The 23,485-nt window shown below is 51.3% G+C and overlaps 1 protein-coding gene across 2 annotated transcripts in view; it reads right to left on the bottom strand.

The window, feature by feature from the left end:
• Positions 1 to 23,485, bottom strand: part of NEURL1B (neuralized E3 ubiquitin protein ligase 1B) — a 44,837-nt gene that overhangs the window by 9,427 nt on the left and 11,925 nt on the right. For both annotated transcript variants that reach the window (XM_069556165.1, XM_069556166.1), the window contains exon 2: positions 12,990 to 13,535. In XM_069556165.1, the coding sequence (XP_069412266.1) occupies positions 12,990 to 13,535 (546 nt within the window). The remainder of the gene's footprint in view (positions 1 to 12,989; positions 13,536 to 23,485) is intronic.

Here is a 23,485-nt window from a genome sequence, read left to right as displayed (position 1 = left end):
TATCATGGGAAAAAATATTTGTTTCTCTTTAGTTTTTCAAATATTAAATCATAACATGAACATGATTTTCAAAAAGCACGCCCGAACCGCTGGTGAGAGCCTCATATGTAATTCCCTATCCTGACTCCCTCCATCACCAACTCAGTGGACATGAGTTAGAGCAAACTCTGGGAGATGGTGAAGGACAGGAAAGCCCAGTGTGCTGCAGTCCACGGGGTCGCAAGGAGTCAGATGTGACTGAGGGACTGAACAACTCCCTCCATGTACAGGGCGGAGGTTGCACACTGGCCATCCAAGTTCTGATGCTGGTTCACAGACCTGTCTGGTTGGCCTACTGGTGTTCTTCCTTGGTTTTGTTTTTTAAACTTTTTGAAAAAAATAAATGCATACAATTGATTATAGCAAACATACCTAATCATTGGTTCTTCCCCAGAGTCCACAGTTATCATTCATGACCAATCTTGTTTCATTGATGCCCCCATCATTCTCCCTCCTATTACTATTTTGAAGCAAATCCTAGACATGCCATTTTATCTTAAAAAATTTCAGTATGTCTGTATCAAATTTAAAGACTTCTTGTCATATTGTGTGTGAGAATATGCTTTTTCCCCAGTTTGTTTGAATGAAGATCCAAATAAAATCCACTCATTGTCAGTGGTCTCTTTTAAGCTATGGATGTCTCTTCTTTTTCCCCCTTCTGTTGGTTTGTTAAATCAACACTTGGTCTTTAAAAAAAAATTTTTTTTTTTTTTAAATTCATGGCCAAGACTTGTGAGTCAGGATATTTCACTTTAAACTGGATTTGCAGCCTCTTTTGGAAAATCAGTTCTGGTAAAGCAAGGGTCTGAATTCCAGCATGTCACCAGTGGGTGAAAGCTTGCTCCCTTTCCCCATGGCCCTGAGCTGGCCCCTTCACCCGTCTCGGCTACTTGCTTGGGCTCTGTGGACATTTGAGTTTGTCTTGTGTTACAGGATGTTTCCCTGTAACATGAAGGAAGAAGAACGATTTCAGTTTGGTCCTTAGTTTGGTGCTTGTGTCTCTATGTCTGTCTGCACTACTATATGTGTAGAGGAAATCAAGGTCTAGAAAACATAAAATGCTAATGGTTATTATTTCTCAGGTGGGTAAGGTTATGAGGAATTGTCTTCAGATTTTTCCGTGTTTTCCAACTTTTCTACAGTAAACATGTATACTACAAAGTTTTATCATCAAAACCCCCAATATTTTTAAAAATCAAGTTTTCAATTAATATTTAACAATGTGGGAAAATGCCTGTGATACTGAACAACAAAGAATACTGAACTGTATGATTTGGTTCTAATTACGTGGGAAATGTGTGCATGGGATGCGCAGGAAGGGACGAAATACAGAGAGATTTGAGGGTGATTGTCTCTGGGTAGAAATTTGCTTCTTAAGAGTTTTCAGATGTTTTCATTTTTCTTTAATGAACAGATACTGATTTTCTGGGGCTTCCCTAGGAGCTGGTGGTAAAAAAAAATCCACCTGTTAATGTAGGAGACATGGGTTTGATCCCTGGGTTGGGGAGATCCCCTGGAGAAGAAATTGGCAACCCGCTCCAGTATTCTTGCCTGGAGAGTCCCATGGACAGAGGATTGCACCTGTGGGCTACAGTCGCAAAGAGTTGGACATGACTTAATGCCTCAAACAACAAAGCAACTGATTTTGTAATCAGAAAAAAAAAAAAACCCAAAATGAATAAGAGTAGACTAACACAAGCACTTTTTGCTTTTTTTTGATAAAGCATTCAAGACAAGTGGATGTTTCCGGGAGCCTGTTGGTGTAATGCATTTTCCCAGGGTTCCCTGCCCACCACAGTCATCCTGTGAGGCCATGCCCAAAGCTCTTCTTCCTTGTCCCTAACAGCTCCACAGAAGAACCCTTTCTTCAGTAGAGCACCCTAATTAAGATCATGGCCTGGAGATGGCTACACTTAGGTTCAAGTCTTGGCTTCAGCCCTTCCTGACTATGTGACTTTAGGTTAGTCACTTCACTTCTTGGAATCTCAACTTTCTCAGCTTAAAATGGAATAATGATGATACCTGCCCTCTACACTCCTACCCATGGTGTTACAGAGATTAAATTAGATGCTTTTGTAGAGTCTAGCACAGCATGGCACAAAGTAAGTGCTCAAAAGCTGTTGATTATCATTATTCCTTCAACATTTACTAACAAAATGTATAGAGTGCTTGCCACGTGCCAAGCAGTGTGCTGGACCCTGGGCGAAGAGGACAACAAGCAGGCACGGAGCTCCCATTCCAGTGGGAGGGACAGACGGTAATGAAGCATCTGACAGAAAACTAACTCTTCTTCCCAACTCTGATGAGTGCTGCCATCACAGGTGAGAGCTGCCGTCTCACGATGCTCTGAAAAATGGGAACATGCCAGTAGGGGATTTTGGAGACTCCGAGAGGCAAGGTGAGTTACTCCAAGTCCCGCATCCAGGCAGTGACAGAACTGGTATTCTCTGATTGTATCAAAGGTCAGAAGAGCCTGAGAATGGGTCAGAACAGCTCTCTTGGAGCCAAGACACAAAGGCTGAGGGAATGGTGGCTGGGGGTGGAGCGTGAGCATTCCAGAAGAAAGAACAGCGTGTGCGAAGTCCGAGGCAGTGCACGCTGGTCTGTCTTCCAGGCTAGCATCAGAGTGTGTGACAGCACCTCACCCCGGGCCTGGCACCCAGGAGTCCCTCAGAAAGGCTGGGTCTCCCTGCTTTATTCAGGGCGCTGTGTCCCCATCAGGCACTGTACCTGGGCGAAGCAGGCCCAGGATGGCAGAGTGCTGGCTTACACCTGACACGAGAATCTACCTATCAAAGATTCCCTGTGGAGCATCTGACAGGTGGCTACAGGCAGAAATCCAGCCACATCAAGAGACCACCAAGGAAGCTTATCAAAACTGCCTGGCTCTAACCTGTGACTCGACTCCAAACCCGCTCTCTGGACCTGGTGAAAGTATATACAGCCATTTACTTAAGCATCAGTCAGAAGCAACTCCATGCATTCATTATCCTTAGCAATCCTTAACCACTGTCCCATGCAAGCACATTTCACAGTGGGAGAACACTGAGGCTTTGCAAGGTAGAGTGTTACTCAAGGTCACCTAGCCAGAGTTGATGGAAATGGGATTCCATCTCAGGCTATGTGACTCGTAAGCCAGGCTCCTTTATACTAGTAATACCGCCCCCAAATGTAGCTATCCTTGTTGTTTTTTGAGCTGCCCAGCACGAGGACTCAGTCCCAGGTCAGCTGGAGCTGTTGCCCCCAGGGGGCCTGATTTCCCTGAGGAAGCGTCCAACAGGCACCCCTTCCCTCCATGATCATCCACCAGGCACCGCCAGAGAGCAGCAGTCCCAGGTGCGGCACGTGGAGGCTGGGCTAGCTGGGCTGGCGCCCTGACTTCCCACTCTCTAAACCACCTCCAGGCCTGCTTCTGGTCTGCGATGGAGTTCAGTTCCTCCCCTTCTTCCTGGCTTTCTCAGGTCAACCATGTCTGGGCCTGGCAGTAAAGCAGAATTTATGCCACGAGAGAAACCTAGCTTTGTGTGAAGATGAAAATGAGGACTGAAGAACCGGAGACAAGGGACCCCCCCCCCCCGCCCCCCAGTCACTTCAGTGTGTCAGAAGGACCGCTTTGGGATGTGTCCTGGAGGCAGACGTGCCAGAACAGTCTAACAGAAGGGGTGCTGGATGAGAAATCGAGCATGACTCTTGAAGTCTGGACCGATTCACCAAGTGGGTGGTGCCATCCACGGTGACGGCTGTCTGAATGTGCTCTGTGTGGGAAGCCTCTTCAGACGCCAGGAGGAGATGTGAGTGGGCAGGGCAAGTCTGGAGTTCAAGGGTGGTATTAGGGCTGGGAATATGGATTTGGGAGCCAGCAGCTTAGACATGGGATTCAAGGGCCAATGACAAGCTCAGATCATCTGGAGAAAGGGGAGATAAAAAGAAATACTTTGCCAACAAAGGTCTGTCTAGTCAAAACTATGGTTTTTCCAGTAGCCATGTATGGATGTGAGAGTTGGACTATAAAGAAAGCTGCGCACCAAAGAATTGATGCTTTTGCACTGTGGTGTTGGAGAAGACTCTTGAGAGTCCCTTGGACTGCAAGGAGATCCAACCAGTCCATCCTAAAGGAAATCAGTCCTGAATGTTCATTGGAAGGACTGATGCTAAAGCTGCAACTCCAATACTTTGGCCACTTGATGCAAAGAACTGACTCATTGGAAAAGACTCTGATGCTGGGAAAGACTGAAGGTGGGAGAAGGGACCAACAGAGGATGAGATGGTTGGATGGCATCACCGACTCAATGGACATGAGTTTGAGCAAGCTCCGGCAGTTGGTGATGGACAGGGACGCCTGGCATGCTCAGTCCATGGGGTCGCAAAGAGTCGGACACGACTGAGCAACTGAGCTGAACTGAAATAGAAATGGCCTTGCCTCAGTTGTTAAACTGTACAGTTGTGTATGCACTTTCCTCCATGCATATTTAAGTAAGAGGACACTTTAATAGTGAGAAGGAAAGAGAATGAAGAGGGCCTAGGACAGAATGCTGGGGCTTTCAGCATGTGGAGCCAGGCAGGGAGGAGCCAGCAAGTGGGCCAAGGAGGAGAGGCGCAGGAGGTGGAAGGAGAACCAGGAGCTTTGGAGGCCTGGGGCCAGAAGCAGGGTGGCGAGGCGGGAGAGGTCACCTGGGGCAGGAGTGAGGCCTGGCGAGAGAATGGGGACGACCGCCCTGGGCTTGGCAGCACGAGGCCGAAGCCCGCGGAGCAGCGGGGACGGCTCTACTGCAGCCAGATTTTGGTACATGAGGGAGACATTGCCTAAGATGGAGAAGGGTTTCTGGCAGTCCACGAGCACTGGCTTCCCGTGTGTTACTGTGGCGGCTGGGAACACCTTTCTTCGTAGCACCTGAGGGTGCCGTGGCCAGGAGAAGATGAGGTGCTAACACTGACCCAGCTGGGGCATGGGGTGAGTCAGGCCAGATCGGATCACTGATGACTGTGTGGGTAACTGGTAGAGATCAAGTGTTGAACCTCCTCAGTACCCATCCATTGCTGCACATACGACAAAGCCTGGGGAATATAAGCAGCTGTTTTTGGTTTAACTTCAAGAGAAAGCCTTGTTGGCAGAACCTAAAAATTACCGGCTGGTCCCTGCCCCACTGTTTGAATGGACGATACACCAGGCTACGGACCCACCGTTTCTTGTCTCCCTCGGCTCCTAAGCAGGTTCAGCTTTACCCACGACTGCAGTCCTGTGCCAGCGCAGAAACAGCAGAAACGGTCTGGAAGCACAGCGATACGCAGTGTAGAACACACATGGTCGGAGAGGGTTTGGGGCTTGTCTCTTTCCCTGTTCTTAAATTGCTAGCTATACTTTCTATTGTTTGAATAGTAATTATGAGAAATCAGAGGGGGCTGTAAAGGTGATAATGGTTCATTTCCTTTGGGGTCTACTCATACTGTTTTGTACAATGTTAAAGAAAGTTGCTTTCTATTTGTGTCTTTTTAATTTCACATTCAACATTTTTTTTTTTAATTAAATTTCACTGGGCTGAGCTGAAGCAGGGATTGGGAGGGGGCGGTATAGACAACACCTTTAAGGAAGTTTCGCTCTGAAGGAGAGCAGAGAAATGGTAGCAGCCAGTGGAAGAGATTGTCAAGGGCATTTTCTTTAAAGATGGGAGCTACCAGAACCCTGTGTGTGCTCATGGGGATGGTTCTGTGGAGCGGGAGCAGGGGGCTGGAGAAATGGATAAATGACCAGAGAATGTCCCTACACAGGCAGAGGGGACAGGAACAGAGCTCCTTCCACCACGGGCGCGGGAGGGCAGGCAGCAGGCAGGGTGCTGGGGACGGAGACGGAGTGAGGATGACGGGCACCGAGCCTGCACTTTTCTGCATGCCTCCCAAAGGCGGCTGGACAGGTCGACAGACAGGCCTTGGCTGGTCCCTGGCAGTGCTGGCTGTGGCCTCAGCTTCCCCTTGCAGCGTGGGGAGCCCCACCCCCGCCTCACAGGCCTGTGGGGAGGACGGAGGGCAGAGCTGTGGAAAGAGTAACCGTGTGCCTCGCGCTGCACCCGGCACACAGTGTGCCTTCAGGGCCCCTAGCAGGACATGGCCACAGAGTGGCAATCCCACACCTGACGGGGAAAGAAGCCTTCATGCCAGCCTGCCAGGCAGAGGCCTGACTGTGGGGGCGGGGCTGGGCGCTGGGCTGGGCTGTTTGTAAAGGAAACTATACCGATGCCCATTGCTCTGAGCGGGTCCCCTTCAGGCCAGATGAAGCCAGCAGCAGCCGCTACCGCCAGCCTGATGCGGGTGCTCACAGGTCCCACGCCAAGGCACTTCTCTGCGTCCCGGGCCACACCCTATCACCCCATGGCCACTGGTGAGCTGGCAGGTCCCTGCCCCACTCTGGGCCTCAGTTTCCTCATCTGCAGCATCTGGAGTGATGCACTCAGACCCGCAGGCCATGATTTAGATCGACAAGTTTGTCTTTATCACATAATTTGTTCATAAGCCTAACGAACAGATACTGACTCTGGAACCACCAACCGTTAGGTGACCTTGGCCAAGTTATCCATCCATGCTGGGTGTGTGGATGGGGACAAAACTGTTTCCTGTCTCACGGGGTTCTTGTGAGGACTGGAGGACATTACCAGGTAGAGCCCTCAGCATGGTTGCCCGGGCTGAGTAGGTCCAGTAAGTTAACAGAAGGGCTCACGGCTTTCAAGGTTGGTTAATATATAAAGCCTTTGGAGAGCTGGTGTTACTGACTTCTGGCATCCAGTCCCTGCTGCTTCTGGTCTCAGCACCAGCTTTTCTTTAGAGGGAACTTCTCCCTGCCCCGTTTCCATTCAGTACCTTGAGCAGGGAGCCTTAACTTGGCCAGTTCCTCTAGCTCATCCCTCTGGCCATGGAGATCAGTGAGGCCAGATCTTGAGATCACAGCAGCTTTCCTGCTAGACTTGTTAAGTTCACAAGATATGGAACTGGTGTCCTTGCCCCCACCCCAAAGGGAAGGCCTGCTGGAGGATGACACAAAGACAGGAAAGGGGATAAAGGCAGGCCAATATTCTGGGTGCTATTCCTCGGGCCCCTGCAGTGAGCCAGGCTAACAAGCAGCTGCTTCCTGGAATTTGCAGTCCATGAGACACTAATTCCCTTTATTTTTGCTTCAGTGAGATTGAACCAGTTTCCATCTCTTGAAAGCAAAGGTTTCTGAAGCACAGCCTGCGATGCTATGGCCTTGGGCTGGTGGCCTATGTTCAGTCTGACCAGCATTCTGCCACTGGGCAGCGGCCCTGATGTGGACCACTCCTGAGCTGCCTGGAAGAGGGACAGGGCCACCCCAGGACAGCATGAGGCCTACACTCCAGAGCTCAGGGAAAGGGCTTCTTCAGAGGAAAAGGAGCCAGGAGAGGGGGGACAGGTGTGCATGACTTGGCTGAACCTTCCTCTCCTGGGTCCCAGAACTGCTCGACTCAGCAGAAAGTAATTTGCTCCTTCTCTTTGGTCCAGAGGAGCATCCAGGGAAATCACAAGCTCTCAGGATAGACCACTCTGGGCCCCAGTAAGCCCATCCTGATCAGTGCCCCAGAGAATGTAACCCCAGCAGCCACAGGGCAGCCCTGGGGAAGAATGTTTCCAGTAATGCTGTCTGCACGGGGGCAACCCAGGTATCCATCAGTTAGGAAACACGGAACCAGACAGACACTGATAAATCTTAAAATGGGGCAAGTAAAAAAGGAAAACAGTAAGATCTTTAGCACGATGCCATCCACCTATGCATGCCAATCATACAAAATAGCTCTACGTATTTTTTAAAAATACATGCTCAAGGACTTACGCCAAACATCAAGAGTGGTGCTTATTTGGGCAGGGGAAAGTGTGAGTGGGAGTCGGGATTGGAGATGAAGCAGAAACGTCAAAACAAGAGAAGGAGCTTGTGTGATGCTGCCATGCCCTGAGCTAGAGGTCTGAGGAACTCAACTCGGTACCAGAAAGGGAGGAGGAACAGGCGCTCGTGCAGAGAGGATCACTGTGATCACAGTCCTGGCTGCACCCGGGGATCACCCCAGGAGCCTTAAGAAGTCTGGATGCCCGGAGCCAACCCCCAGGTTCTGATCTAATTGGCCTGGGTGCAGCCTGGAAACTGGAGTTCTGAGAGGCACGACCCCCACGCCCCCCGACAGGTGACCTCAGTATGCAGCCAAGGCTGAGACCACCAAACTAAAGGGAGACGCACCTGGCCTCTAATCCTGGCTCTGTCGCTCTCAAACCAAGATATTCCCTTCTCCAAGCCCTCGACTGCGCATCTAGAAGGGCCTCAGTTATTTCCTCCGCGAGGGGATCTTCCTGACCCAGGGATCAAAGGATCCTTGTCTCCTGCATTGCAGGTGGATTCTTTACCCACAGCGCCATCAAGGAAGTCTTTCTAACAGAAACCCACAGTGATGAGAGAACAGACTCTGATTTCAGTACTTTTAGACCATGAAATTATTGTACTTTATGTCCAGGGTCTCCTAGTTTACAGTCTATGGGAACCTGAATAGAATTTGTATCCTACTGTTGCGTGAAAAATGTATAAATCTTAATTATGTTGACTTGGTTCATGGTGCTTTTCAGGCCTACTATATCCTTCTGCTTTCCTGTATATTCATCCTATTAATTTTTGAGAGCTTGATACTGAAACTCCAACTAAGAATCTTAATTTATCTACTTGAAAAATAATTGTAATATATAGTAGAACTATAACAATAAATAAAAAGGGGCTAAGTCACCCTATCTTGAGGAAAGACTGAACATCACAAGAAGGGGAACCTCAGGGTCCGGCCACAGAGAGGCGGTGCTCTCGGCTGTAGTTGGACCCCCCTTGCAGGATGCTGGGCTGAAAGCACAATTCCAGCATGTGAAAGAAACAGGCAAGGACTACGGATCCCTTTTTATTTCTGAGACTTAATTTTGGCTCAAGATCCAGGGTGAATACAGGGCACCCCCATTCCATCAGATGAGAAGGACACTTCCCAGGTGAGGGCTGCCAGATAAAGTATAGGAAGCAAAGTTACATTTGAATTTCAGATAAACAACACATTCTTCTCTACCGAGTTTTCTGTAATAAACTATATGGGGAAAGAATCTGAAAAAGGATGGATATATGTATAACTGAATCACTTTGCTGTACACGTGTTGTAAATGAACTATATTCCAATACAAAATAAAAATTAAAAAACCAAATTCTAAGTATGCCCCCCAAATTGCATGGGATATACTTAAGGAAATTATTCATCGTTTTTCTGAAATTCAAGGGTGACTGGGCATCCTAAACCTGACAGCCTTACCCAGAGGCTGCTGTAGCTTGCTGGTGTTGAGGCTGTATCCAGTGGGACCCGAGAGAGGTGAGGGAGGGACTGATGGATGTTGCTGCACTTGAGTCATGTCTGACTCTGTGACCCCGCAGACTGTAGCACGCCAGGCTCCCCCATCTATGGGATTGTCCCTGCAAGAGGACTGGAGTGGGCTGCCACTTCCCTCACCAGGGGATCTCTGGACCTGGGGTTTGGACCTGTGTCTCCCGCTCTGCAGGCAGATCCTTCGCTGCGAGCGCCGCCTGAGCCGGGGATGAGGGGGTCCCTATTCTGGAGTCTCACGGCTAAGACTCTAAAGGAACTGTGTTAACCTTCTTGTTCCTCATGAGAAAAAGGAGGCCAGAGCCTCCTCTTATTTATCGAGGCGGTACAGTGGACACCACCTTCAGAAGCCCAGTTCTTCCAGGAATTGGGAGGGAGGGACCCCACTTACGGTGGGATTTCTGTGGTTCTTGCGCTGTGCTGGCAACAGCTGAGTACCTACTGCCCGGACTCAAACCATACAGAATCTTGACTACTTTGCCTCCTTATTTTTATTATAACTTTTTTTTTCTGATTATAAATCATTGTTGATAACTTGGGAGAGGAAAAAAAAGAAAATAAAAACACCCATAACCCCTTCACCCTGATATAACCAATGTCAATTTGCTCTCTCCCTGGGACGGAAACATTTATTGCGCCTCGATCACATGTCAGTAAGTTCTCCATTATCTCATATAACCTTCAGAAAGGAAAATAACTTTATTGCCCTTTCTGCTTGTAAAAGCAATATCAGCCCTTTCCATATATATTAAAAAGATAACTCAGAGAGGTATAAAGAAGGAAGTGAGATTCACCTATGCTCCCTTCCCCCGTGGATGGCATTCTTTCCGATCTCATCTTCCCTCCCGCATGTCATTGTGAACACTGTCCCACAACACCAGTGCTGGGTGCCCCGCGTCAGCCACCCATTGTGGGCACCACTGGCAGATTAGAAAACGGAGGCTCCCGTCTGCCCCCTGACGCTGGTGCTCCACGGGCCCTCTCCTTTCCTCCCAGGGGGGTGGGGTGCTGGAGAGGCTCAGTAAAGGCAGGGAGGAGAGGGTCCGTGACTCCTCACAGGTCTGTTCAGTTCATTAAGTCATCAGGAGAGGCTGCTTCCAATTTTTTTTTTTTTAAATCTAATCCACTTGTGCTGATTATTGTGTGGCTGTGATTTCTCAGCTGGTACCAAGACTTGGGCTGTCTGAAGGAGCAGGTGAATGAGGCCCGATTCTCTCCCCGATCCATAGGAATAAAGAGCTTCAAAAAAGAGTGGTCTAGAGTGGGGTCTAGACAGGGGATCTAGAGGAGGTTTTTAGAAACCTGCATTTCCTGCAGGTAAAATACCAGAACCTTCCATGGAAAAGAGCATGGGGGAACTCGGTTAAAATGCCCGAGTAAGCCCCAGCTTGGACGATGGGTAGCTACTTATACTTTGGTCTGCCTAAGCCTGGATTTCAGACATATGCCTCAGCGCCTGTGCAGACGGGCAGAGATTCTCATTTCTTAGCTATTATTTCTTGAGCACCTTCCATGTGCCCGGCTTCATGCGGCATCCCTTTCATACCCCATCTCATACACCCTGCCAACACTCCCATGAGGTAGGTACTATCATGAACTCATTTTACAGATGAAGAGACTGAGGCACAGAGAGGTTTGGTCACCTAGCCAAGGCCACACAGCTGGCAAGTGGAGAGCCAGGTGTGCAGCAGAGATCCATGTGACTCCCACCCCTCTCCTCCTAGCTGCTCGGTTCTGCTGCCTTTCTTCTTCTGGGAAGTTGGGGGCCCGAATGCATGCATCTCCCCTCCCTGCCCAGTGGTGGTGTGGGCAGTGCCGGGGGCAGCGAGGAGCCCAGGGCCAGGGTTTTCCCTCAGGATGCAGGGCTGAAAGACCAGAAACTGCCCAGATATTCAGATACACAAACTGTACTCCATCCAAATCAAGGCATACTCCTGGGCAACGAAAAAGGAACACATTTCTGATACAGTAACAACATGGATGAGTCTCAAAGACCTTGTGCTGAGATTAAGGGGCCAGACACAAATGCATATACTGCAAGGTTCCATTTATGTGACGCTCAAGTAGCGGTGCAACAGTCTTATGGTGAAACGTCGGAACAGTGGCTGCCCCGGTGGGGAGGGGGCTGCCTTAAAGGGGCAGGCAGCAACTTGGCTTATGGCGTACTGTGCATGCTGCTGCTGCTGCTGCTGTTAAGTCGCTTCAGTCGTGTCCAACTCTGTGCGACCCCACAGACTGGACTATGCAGCCCACCAGGCTCCCCTGTCCCTGGGACTCTCCAGGCAAGAACACTGGAGTGGGTTGCCATTTCCTTCTTCAATGCATGAAAGTGAAAAGTGAAAGTGAAGTTGCTCAGTTGTGTCCGACTCAGCGACCCCATGGACTGCAGCCTACCAGGCTCCTCCGTCCATGAGATTTTCCAGGCAGGAGTACTGGAGTGGTGTGCCATTGTATAACTCCATCAAAATTCAAACTTTAGATCTGTGCTTTCGTTGCAGATAAATACATATAAGGCTGTGTCCCCTGAGAAACCTGCTCTCCTTTTTCTCCCCCAGAAGTGGAGGCTGGGCTGCTCACGTGCAACCTGAGTTCAAGAGCTAATGTCACTAAGAGAAAGCAGGCCAAGAGCTGGGGGGAGGATGGGAGTGGCAGCTTAATGGGTATGGATTTCTCTTTGCAGTGATGAAAATGTTTTGGAACTAAACAGAGGTGATGGTTGCCAAACCTGTATGACGAATGCCACGAAACTGGACACTTTACTTTTGTGATACGGGAATTTTACCTCCATTTTTAAAAAACCTTTAAAAAGAGAGAGACCCCGGACCCCCCCCCAAAATAAAATAAAATAAAAAGAGAGAGAAATAGGGTCTTAAGAGCAACAGACTTGTATCCCGTGAGTTCTCACCACCAGGACTTCAGCATTAGTCACTCCTCCTCTGTTGGAGCCGGGGCCACACTTACCTGCCTGAGCATCCCCAGTGGGCCCTGACCCCCTTAACCACGGACCTTGATATGATACTTACTGTCCACTGCCTGGGCAGCGTAGGGGCTGGAAGATTAGGTCATGGGTTTGACTGCTGAGTGAGGAAGTGGATTGTGAGTGAATGAATGAGCAAATGCATAAACAGGTATGTGAATGAGTGAGCAAAAGAATAAATGCTTGCATGAATGAATGAATGAGCAAGTGACCAAGGGAGTGAAGGGACACACACGGGAACGGACGAAAGAATGAGCGCGAGTGAGCACACCGCCGGGTGAAGGGGCCTGGACCGGGCGTGGACTCTGGGCCACACCCGTGTGGACTCCCACCCAGGTTTTGCAAGGCAAATAGTTTAATCACTCCGGGCCTCAGTCTTCTCATCGGCAAAACGGGGATGGTGGGTTGTTGCCAAAGATAAATGAATGGGAATGTGTAAACTGCTTAGAAGACGCCTGGCAAAGGGAGCCCTGGGTATTCGTGAATGTTAAAGAAACACACCCTCATGCGCACCAGGGCCCACTACCTGGTCCCAGCGGGGCCGCCCCATCTCCCTTCCAGTGGGGACCACCGCCTACCGAGGAGCTGCACCTCGTCCGTGATGCCGTAGACGTCGATGAGCGCCCAGAGCGGGCCGCCCACCGCCACGCCGCAGTGGAAGAGCACGGGCTCGCCGTCGTTGACGCTGTAGAAGACGCGGCCGTGGCGGTCCGCCCAGTAGGCCAGCACCGTGTCGCGCAGCGCCAGGTTCTCTGGCAGCGCCTTGGCCCAGTAGCCGGGCCGCGTGACCAGGTCAGGACAGGCGTACTTGGGGATGTCCTGGGCACTCATGAGCGACGGGTCGTGGGCTGTGAAGCCGAAGCGCAGCGCCCCGCTCCAGCCCGGGCGCACGGCCACCAGGCGCAGCCGCACCTGCTCGTACAGCCGGATGGGCCGCTGCGTGAACGTGACCCCGTTGCAGAAACTGTTGCGCCGCGTGGCTCGGCGCGAGTGGCCGTCTAGCCGCACGTTCTTGCCCTTGGCCTGCGCGTGGAAGCGCGGCGCTTCGCCCAGCACCGGGCGCCGCTCCGGGCCGGGGCCGCAGCAAGGCCGGGTGGCCAGGAGGCGCGCCGGCGGGCTGGACTCTGCGGGAAGAGACAAACAGGAGGGTCAGGCCCCCTGGCGACATTGTGGCCCCAATTTGTCTTTAATCATGTCGTTTTAAAATTCCATCTTAATTTGACCCGTAATCTCAAGTCACTGCAAACTGCCCAGGACCGCTACAGCAAACTCACTCTGCCCCCTTCACAGATGAGTGAAGAGCGAGGGTTGGTGTGTGCCCGTCCAGTGAAGCACCGTTCAGAGTCGTTTCACTCGCAGACGGGCCAAACCAGTGAGCTTGTCACCACTGCCAGCGTGGGGCCAACTGACTTTTCTGTCCCCATCAAAATCCTCCACATCTAGAAAGTGTGTGAAAGTTGCTCAGTCGTGCCCGACTCTTTGGGACCCCATGGACTATACAGTCCGTGGAATTCTCCGGGCCAGAATATGGAGTGGGTAACTGTTCCCTTCTCCAGGGAATTTTCCCAACCCACGGATTGAACCCAGGTCTCCCATATTGCAGGTGGATTCTTTACCAGCTGAGCCACTAGGGAAGCAGCTTCTAGAGGCTTCCTCCAAAAGCCACTTCTGGACTGCAAAGTCCCTCTAAAGGCCACAGCAGCCTTGGATTCTTGAGGAGTAGTGGAAGGTGTCTGGCTGCTTTCCTCTGTGTAATTTTTATTAAAAAGGCAATTTGGGGGCCCTCCTGGGATCCCCAGTACAGCCTGGAATCTCAGTTCTCTGGCACTTCCTGGTTGTGCGACACACAGCAGACCCAATCACTTCTCTAGCCTGTTTCCTTGCCCGTAAAATGGGAACATCAGCGTAACTCACACAGCTGCTAAAAGATCATGTGGGTGAGTTCCTAGAAGACTGCCTGGCACAGAGCATGTGTTTAATAAGCAACCAATAACACGAGTGTAATACTGAGTTCCAAAGGACACCCGAGCCAGAATTCTGACTTCTCCTCCCCTTTACCCACAGAAGACGAAGGCATTCTTTATAAGCAAGGCTGGCTTTTCTAGAACATACATCTTTCATAATTCATTTCTATGGGGATTGTGCCCTGAAGACCCTGGAGAAACTTGGGACAGTCTCCTTACAAAGCATCTGGTTGCTGGCCACAAACCAGGGTGACCTGGCCTGGTCCTTCCCAGCTTTCCTCCTCCATCAAGGGGGCAGCTCCTAGGAGGCTCCAGTAGCCTGGGAGGTAGCCAGGTAGGTGATTACTGCACAAGTCTCTGGTGCTTGCTCACAACAGCAGCTGAGGACAATTTTCAAGGCAAAGGCTCACAACGCACAGGCAGCCCCTGGCACACAACAGTCTGTAGAATGACGACCACGGAGAATGAAAGCCCACTGCAGGGCTTCCCACACCAGCCCTGGGGTTCACTGTGCTCTGGGGGCATCGTGGGGTTCCATTAACACTGAGGTTCTGGGGAGTGAGGACAGGAGGAAACGAAGAGGGACAGGCAATGAGAATGCGGGCTCCCCAGGCCTGAGGGGACGGAGGCCCCGGTCACCGAGGCAGGGGTTCCTGCTGGAGGCCCTGCTCCAGACACAAGCCACTGACCCACGGAAGACAAATAACAAGCAGGAAAGCCAAGAGGAAATAGGAAAAAATAACCCTCGGGACTTCATTCATTCATCCACTCAACAGACGTTTAGCGAGCACCCAGAAAGTGCCAGGTGCCATATTAGGCATATTAGGCACAGCTATCACCAAGACTGATAAGGTTCCCACTTGGATGGCGCTGTCATTCCAGTGGGCAAAGCAAGACAATAAACAAAACATACCCGGTGGGATGCAGTCAGAGGAGGGGGCAGAAAGGAGTGTTATGCCAGACAGGAGTTTCCAGGGAGGGCCTCTCTGACGAGTGACTTTTTTCCTACTCTTTTAGTCATACCTTCAGCATCTGGGATCCTAGTTTCCTGATCTGGGATGGGACTTGCACGCCTGCAATGGAAGTGTGGAGTTTTAACCACTGGATCGCCGCGGAAGTCCTTCTGATGAGTGACTTTGAGCAGACCTGAAGCTAAAGGTATTGGGGGAAGAGCATTCCAGGCAGGAGTAGCACCAAGTGCAAGGGCCTGAGGCGGGAATGTGCCCGTGTGGGTGGAATCGTGTCACTGGGTTCGGTGTGGAAGGGAATGACCAGAGCAGGAAATTCCAGCAGAGCTGGAATGGTGGGGAGTGGGGGGTGGGGTGGGAAAGAGCTCCTCTGGTTGTGGTCTGTTTCTTCTTTCACCATTTCACTGAGTGAGATGGGACAATATTGGAGATTTAGAGCAATGGCAGCCCACTCCAGTGCTCTTGCCTGGAAAATCCCATGGACAGAGGAGCCTGGTGGGCTGCAGTCCATCGGGTTGCTAGGAGTCGGACACGACTGAGCAACTTCACTTTCACTTTTCACTTTCATGCACTGGAGAAGGAAATGGCAACCCACGCCAGTGTTCTTGCCTGGAGAATCCCAGGGACGGGGGAGTCTGGTGGGCTGCCGTCTATGGGGTTGCACAGGGTCGGACACGACTGAAGCGACTTAGCAGCAGCCGCAGAGCAAAGAAATGGTAGGAAAGTTCAGGCCACAGGGTGGAGAGTAGACTGTTGGTGGGGGGGGGGCGGGGGGGGGCGGGAGGGCGGGGGGGGGTCTGGGCAAGGAAGCCAGGGGCTAGGACAAGGCTGTGGGATTCCTCCAGGGTAGAGACGATGGTGCCTCAAATTTGGGGCGGGGAGCTGTGAGTAAATGTGGTGAGAAGCGGTCTGACTCTGGGTATGTTTTGAAGGTAGTAGAGATTTGGAGGTTTAGTTTTTCATGAGAGAAATAAAGAACATTCAACACACAGTAGGCCCTCTGTGTTTTCCGGCTCTGTGTCACTGAATTCAACCAACCACGGACTGAAAATATTCAGGGGAAACAGATTCCAGAAAATTCCAAAAACCAAAACTTGAATTTGCTGTGAATTGGAAACTACTTACATAGTATTTGCATTGTATTTACAACTATTTACATAGCATTTACATTGTATTAGGTATTATAAGTAATCTAGAGATGATTTAAAGTATAAGGAAGGATGCTTGTAGGTTATATGCAAATACTACACCATTTTATATAAGTGACTTGGGCATCAGAGTTGGGGTGTCTGTGGGGGGTCCTGGAATTAATCCTCCTGCCCCCAGGATACTGAGGAATGACCGTATTTGCTTTGGATGTTTAAGCTGTATACAATAAATACAGCTTAAACTATTTTTTAAAAGTATACAAAAATTTTAAAAAGGCGTCTTGGTTCTATGACGGATACTGGAAGTGGCTAGGAAAGGCTGGGCGATACCAGGCGTGGACCCTGGAAAGCAGGGGCTTGTCTATATCATCTGTGATTCCAGTGCCCAGCAAAGGCCTGGCACACATCAGGTACTTGATAAATGCCAGCTGCTGGCTTTATTATAGTTAGAGCAGACTTTGGAGAGCATCTCCTTGAATAAGTCCATTTTGCAGATGAAAAAAATGGGTCCACAGAGGGAGAAGGAACCCGCCCAATCTCAAGGTCACTAAGGGCCTGGGCAGGAACCCCTTCCTTGTGGGTTCTTCTGGCCAACTACCTCTGACACAGGGAGGCAGAATATCAGTGGTCACTCCCACCCAAGGAGGGTAAGGAGAGCCCTGGGCGGGGATGGGGGGGGGGTGCTGGCCACGCACCACCTCCCACAGGCCCTGGGCTATTGTGAAAGAGGTCCAGGTTTCTGCAGCTCCCATGCAGGGCAGCCCTGTGGGCACGTGCTGCCCCTCCCTCCTCCTCCAGAGGGAGGAGAGATCTAGCTTCTCTCCAACTAGTGGGTCGATCTCATCCCAACTCAGAAACTGGGGTGTGCCTCAAGCCTGGCCAATCAGATCACTGCAAACTTTTCAGGTAGGGGAGCCTTCTTTTGCTTATAGGCCAGGTTGAGCTAGGTTTTTGACGCTTGCAAACAGAACTGTTCTGACTGACAGTCACCATGCATCCAATTACCTTGTATGGAATACCAGCTTTGGCCTGGCTACTTACCATGCATTTCCTCATGTAATCTTTATAAGGACCCTTTGAGTTAAGGACGACCATTAACCTCATTATGCAGATGAAGACATGGAGTTTCAGAGAGGTTGAGTTATTTGCCTAAAGTCACACAGGAGGCTTAGCTAAAGGCAGAGCTGCGACTGAAGCCACATTTGTGTGACCTCCATCGGCCTTTTGAGCTATTTTACCATATTCTCTCTGCCCTTTAGGAATTAATACAGGATAGACAGAATGACTGAGCTGTAGATCCCTGATGGAGAGAGGGAAGCAAGAAGCCACCTATTGATTCCTTGTACCCCTAGGTGGGTCTGCTAAGCACTGGACAGGTGTATGAGGGCAGCAGGCAAGATGCTCACTCCATTATTCATGCATCCATCCACCCACCTATCCATCCATCCATCCATCCAATCATTTTCCATCTACATCCATCCTTCCATACATCCATCGTTCATCTTCCTATCCATCTATCCAGCCATCCATCAATGCATTCATCTATCCATCAGTGCATTCATCGATCCACTCATTCATCCATCGGTCCATCATCCTTCCATCATCCACCCATCTGTCCATCTTTTCTGAAGATATATCTGCTGAAGTGAAGCACTGAGGGAGCAGAGGTGAGGATACAATCCTGCCCTTGTGGAGATCTGAGTCTTTCCATGGAAGAGAAGACACACAGGTGGATAGACATGAACATTAGGGACCAATAATAACAATAGAGACCACATTAGGCACTGGGACTCGGGGGTTATGAGGCCCAGAGGAGATCCCAGATTTAGCCAGGGGCTGGGGGGCAGGGGGTGATGCCCACAGAGCCAGGTGTTAAGGGAGGAGATGAAACACTCCAGGCAATAGGGACAGAGGTCGGGCAAGCTGGACCTGGAAGAAAGGTTTAGTCCTATGGAAGGTGTAGCAGAAAGCATCTGAGGTTAGGCAGCCACTGCTTTGCAGGGGTGAGGGCTGAGGGGTGAGGGTGTGGTCAACGTCATGGGGACCCAATAGGAAGGCCCTGAATGCCCGCTGGGGAGGCTCAGAGTACACAGCATGGGCAGAGGGAGCCACAGGCTTCTGGCAGAGCAGGCCAGCACTGTCTGTTAGGGAAGGTCCCTGAGGCGGCAAGGAGGGTGCACACAGGGTCAGGCTGTGGGCCATCTGCAGGACTACAAGGATGAAAGCAAGGGCCCGCTGGACAGCAATACCCGCAGGACAAAAATGAAGCAGCTGGGAGAAATACTGCCCGGTGTGAACTGTCAGGAGAAGCTGCCCAGGACGTTAGAGCCTGCATTCTCCACGCCCGCTGTGGCCTTGTGCCAGCCACCTGACTGTGGATGGCAGCGTCCTCCAGTGTCCAAGAGACCGGACTCCCTCCAAGGTCCCCGCGGCTGGCAGACTCTCCAGGAAACATTAAACAGGACCACAGATCAAAAGCACGAAAGACCACAGGCCGCCCTTATTTGATGATTTTTATCTGTTTTTCTGACCTTATCTCTTCATCAGAGTTGCTTTACGAAACTGGCTTGGGGACCCTGAGTAGATGTCCCTTCAGAGTGGCCTGGCGATTTCAGTGGATGCTGGAGTCAGGAGAAATGCTGCCTTGTTACTATAAGGGGAAGTTTCCTGCTAAACCAGCTATAAGTTAGGATAAAAGGCAGCCAAGAAACCAGGGAAGTTTATGTATTTGTTTAATTTTGATTATAAGATCCAGCTTCCTTCAGGGAATGAGGGATAAACACTATTTTTCCCTCCTCCTCTGAGGCCAGAGTCCTGATGGGAGATAAAGAAAACCAGAGAGAAAAAGTCTGTAAGAGGATGTGTTATTTACACAAACTGACACTGCTTAAAATAAAAGAACAACATGAAGCGATCTTTAGATTGTACACCCGCGTCAGCTTAGGAGAAGCAGCTTCCCCATGAAACAGAAAACTGCGGCGTGGACCCCGGGGGCCTCGGAGAACACCCCAGTCCGGGGATGTCAACAGAAAGCCTGCACTTTATTATTTAAGTCACAGCAGTGCACACGACAGCCTTACTAGAGGAAGTCTGGGGAGGAGAAAATTCCCATCTCCCCACACTCTCACCTGAACTCATGATATATTTTGCGTCGTCCCTGACTGGCCCTTATTCCAGAAGCACCATCGGCTGAGCTCTCACTATGCGCCATGTCTGGAGCCGGCTGTTGCTGCTATCACGGTGGTGGCGGTGGTTTAGTCGCTAAGTCATAGCCTACTCTTTGTGACCCCATGAAAGGTAGCCTGTCAGGCTCCTCTGACCATGGGATTTTCCAGGCAAGAATACTGGAGTGGGTTTCCATTTCTTTCTCCAGGGGATCTTTCAGACCCAGGGACTGGACCCACGTCTCCTACACTGGCTGGTGGATTCTTCACCACTGAGCCACCTGGGAAACCTTTTGATAACATGGCGATGGTTTAGTTGCTAGGTCATGTCCGACTCTTGTGACCCCATGGATTGTAACCTGCCAGGCTCCTCTGTCCATGGGATTCTCCAGGCAAGAACACTGGAATGGGTTGCTCTTTCCTTCTCCAGGGGTTCTTCCTGACCCAGGGATGGAATCTGGGTCTCCTGCATTGCAGAAAAATTCTTTACCAACTGAGCTACAAGGGAAGCCTTTGATAACATGGTTGTAGTTAATTCTCACAACAGATCTTCACCTACAGGATTCTCATCTGCATTTTCCAGGAGAAAACACTTCCTGCAGATCCAAGGAGCAGCACTGAGATGTGAACCCAGCGCGGTCTGACCTCTAACCGAGTGTTCTTTCCTCTTGCCTGACTTTCCTCCATTTGTAGTGTGGAAGTACTAAGCATGAAGTAGTACTGAGTACCCTTTCTAATTTCCTTGCAGCCAGAGAACACAGTTAATTCTGCTTCCTGCCTTTTCTAACTCAACATTACATAAAAAGCATTTTCCCCACATGGCTCCCAAGCATTCACTGTGCTGTTTCATGGCTGCAGAGTATTCCACGGAGAGCCAAGAAGCCCCCCACTGTTCCCCTCCTGGGATCATGTCAGCTGTTCCCCCAAATGGCTGGGTCTGTGAGCAGTTTCCCGGCTGCTGGCACTGGGACCAGATTCAGACGGACCCCCATCTCACTGGTGAGAAAACCTGCCAGGAAGGGGCCCAGCCCACGCCAGGGACCAGACCTTTCCCCCCAAGCAAGGGCGAGTCCCAGCTGGCCCCATGGGGGTGCTGCCTCTGGCCGGTGAGCCCCCTGGCTCTCTGGCCAGGAACTGGGTCCTGGGACTCCGAGAACAAGGTGGGGGTTGGGGGGGAGACTTCTCTGCGGTGGGAACCAAGGGGAGATCTCTGCTCTCAGCCCCTTCCTACAGGTAGGAGGGAGGGCACTGTCCTGGCCCACCCCTCAGAATTAACCAAAGGCTGCTCCAGCCTGCCAAGAACAGAGGGGCAGGGCTTTCCAGCATCTAGTCATAGAAGCAATGCCCCAACTCAAAAATGTATGAGCAGAGGTCTTCCCTGGCGGTCTAGTCATTGAGACTCTGCACTTCACAGCAAGGCTCGCGGCTTCGATGCCCATTTGGGGGAAGTTCTGCACGCCATGGGGTATGGCCAATAAAAAAAAAACAAAGATTTTATGAGCAGAGATGTAGGGGGGTAGGGGATGAGTGGCTGTGGCAGTTAAGGAGAAAGGGGCTCTGTTTGGGAAAAACAAGTGTTGGCACTGCCAACCTTGGGCTAGCTGTTCTGGAAGGCAGGGGGACAGCAGAGCTGTTCCTTGAGCTGGCCCTTCAGGGGTGGCTCTGCGGTTTACTCGCATGTGCTTTAGAACAGCCTTCGTGGGCTCTGGGTTTGAGCCCCTGCTTTGCTGCTCACTGGCCTGAGGGGCCTTTGGGCAAGTCACCACCCGTTGATAGTGTGGGAACACAGACCTGCCCCTCCCCCAGGCCGCAGGGAGGGGCGGTGAAAGCACAGAAGGCACCCGGCGGGAGCCCCAGCACACCGGACGTTCCCTCCCTTACGGGCAACATCGGGGTCCGACACTTGGGCAAGCCCCTCACGCCATCTCTCCCACACTGTTATCTCCTAAATCTCAATTTGAGAGGCAGTTAAAAAGAGCACAGGCCTAGAGTCAGACAGACAAGGGTTCAGATTCTGATTTTCGTCATTTTGCAGCTGTATGATCTTGAGGTACATGCTTAACTTCTCCGGGCCCCCAACCAGACCTAGAAAACTGGTGAGAGTCACCTCCACCCCGCATGACTGCTGTGAGGACAGATGAGGCCAGCTAGTCAGGCGTGGCGTGTGGCACGGAGTAGCTGTTCAGTTAACCGGGCTTCCTCCCTTTAGCGACCTTTTGTCGTTACTTTACGGAGAAAAGGTTTACTCCCGGTCTGAGATGGCTGTCTGTGGGTCTGGAGAATACATCCTACAACGTTTCTCCCTTGGGGGGCTGGAAACCTGGGCCAGGAAAGGCCTCTTGAAAATCCCAGGGTCACTTTCCCTATGTCCAAGGACAGAGGCCTATTTTTAAGCCACCCCAGCAGCATCCCAAACACACGCTGTGCCACCCTCTGAATGATGCCGCTCATCGCCCCAACCCAGCCTTTCCTTTGATCTAAAAAGAGTCCAAGGAGATGGCATTTACCGCCGGGAGGATGGCAGGAAGCACAGCTCTGGCTTCTCTGGATGCCGAGCTGACGGCCTCCAGCGTGCTGGCGTTCAGCAGATGGCATTCTGGCTGAGATTTTCAGCAGATTCCACTCCACCGGGAAACGGAATTGCCAACCCTGAGGACAGTCTATCCTGCCCCCTCCCTCTCACCAGAGGATTTAACTAGCCTTTTACTGAGCCCTGGGTACACACCCGCATGGCTCTTTGTGTGTAGAGCTGACAGTCTTACAACCCTTCAGGGGGAGACTGTACTGCCTTCACTTTCCAGATGAGGAGACCACGGCAGCAGAGCCGGGCAGTGGCAGGAGGGGCCCTTCCCCACCCCTGCCCCTCTCCAAGATGGCCAGGGCCTTGCTAAGGGTGATGAGAGCTGTGCCGGCCTCTCTCCCTTGGAACACAGCCACACTCCACTCACACAATTTGATGGACAATGTCTGGGGCTTCCCGAACCCACACATCTGACCTCAGACTATGGACCTTCAGTAAGAAGTCTCTGGTTCAAGTGACAGTGGGAGGAAACAGCATGGTGCACGTGTGTGTGTGTGTGTGTGCATGCGAGCACACACACGTGCACACACTCTAAAGAGGAAAAGGCTAAGCTGGTATTGGCAGGCTTTCTGTCACCCAAAGCAGGGCAAGGATGTCGGTCTCCTTCGGCAACAGAGCACCTTTTCTATTGGTGGGTTTGAAAGTGGGTTAGAAAGAAAACAACCACGCCTCCCTCACCTCTGCCAAAAAGAGCAGTGACATGCACCCAGGAGACAGACGCCAGCCTAATGGGACTTTGTTCTCTGTGTCCGAGGCCTGGTCGGCAGCACTCAGGGTGGAAAGGGGCCAGCCCACACTGGGAACCACCACCCGGCTCCTCCCCGCTCCTATTCTTTGCAAACAGAGTCAGTCCGTGCAGTGCAGCGGCCTGACACTCCTGTTGACAGCTGCGGGGAGGCCTGGGAGGGGGCTGGAGGTCATGCAGCACTGCCCGTTGGGAGAAACGGCTGCTCCTTCCAGGTCTAAGTGGCAGCCCTCTTGGCTCAAGTGGGCTCTGATGCACTGAGTTCCCAGGGGGTGAGGTCATCCCCACCCCCCTCCCTCAAGTCTGTTCAACAGAGCTGGGATTCCCAGGCTGGCTCTGACCCTCTTCTGGGCCCCTTGGTTGAGGTCTCTTCTTGATAAAGGGGCCCGGGGAACTCCAACTTCAGAAGCGCCGGCACGCAGGGTCAGGGCCCCCTGCTGTGGAGGATGGTCAGGGGATGCACCCTCATTCTTTCTCAGGGACATCACTTCCTCCTGCATCTGA

Source organism: Ovis canadensis, chromosome 16 (genome assembly GCF_042477335.2).
Source record: "Ovis canadensis isolate MfBH-ARS-UI-01 breed Bighorn chromosome 16, ARS-UI_OviCan_v2, whole genome shotgun sequence".
Lineage (NCBI taxonomy): Eukaryota > Metazoa > Chordata > Mammalia > Artiodactyla > Bovidae > Ovis > Ovis canadensis.
This window is presented reverse-complemented; position numbering and strand designations above follow the sequence as displayed.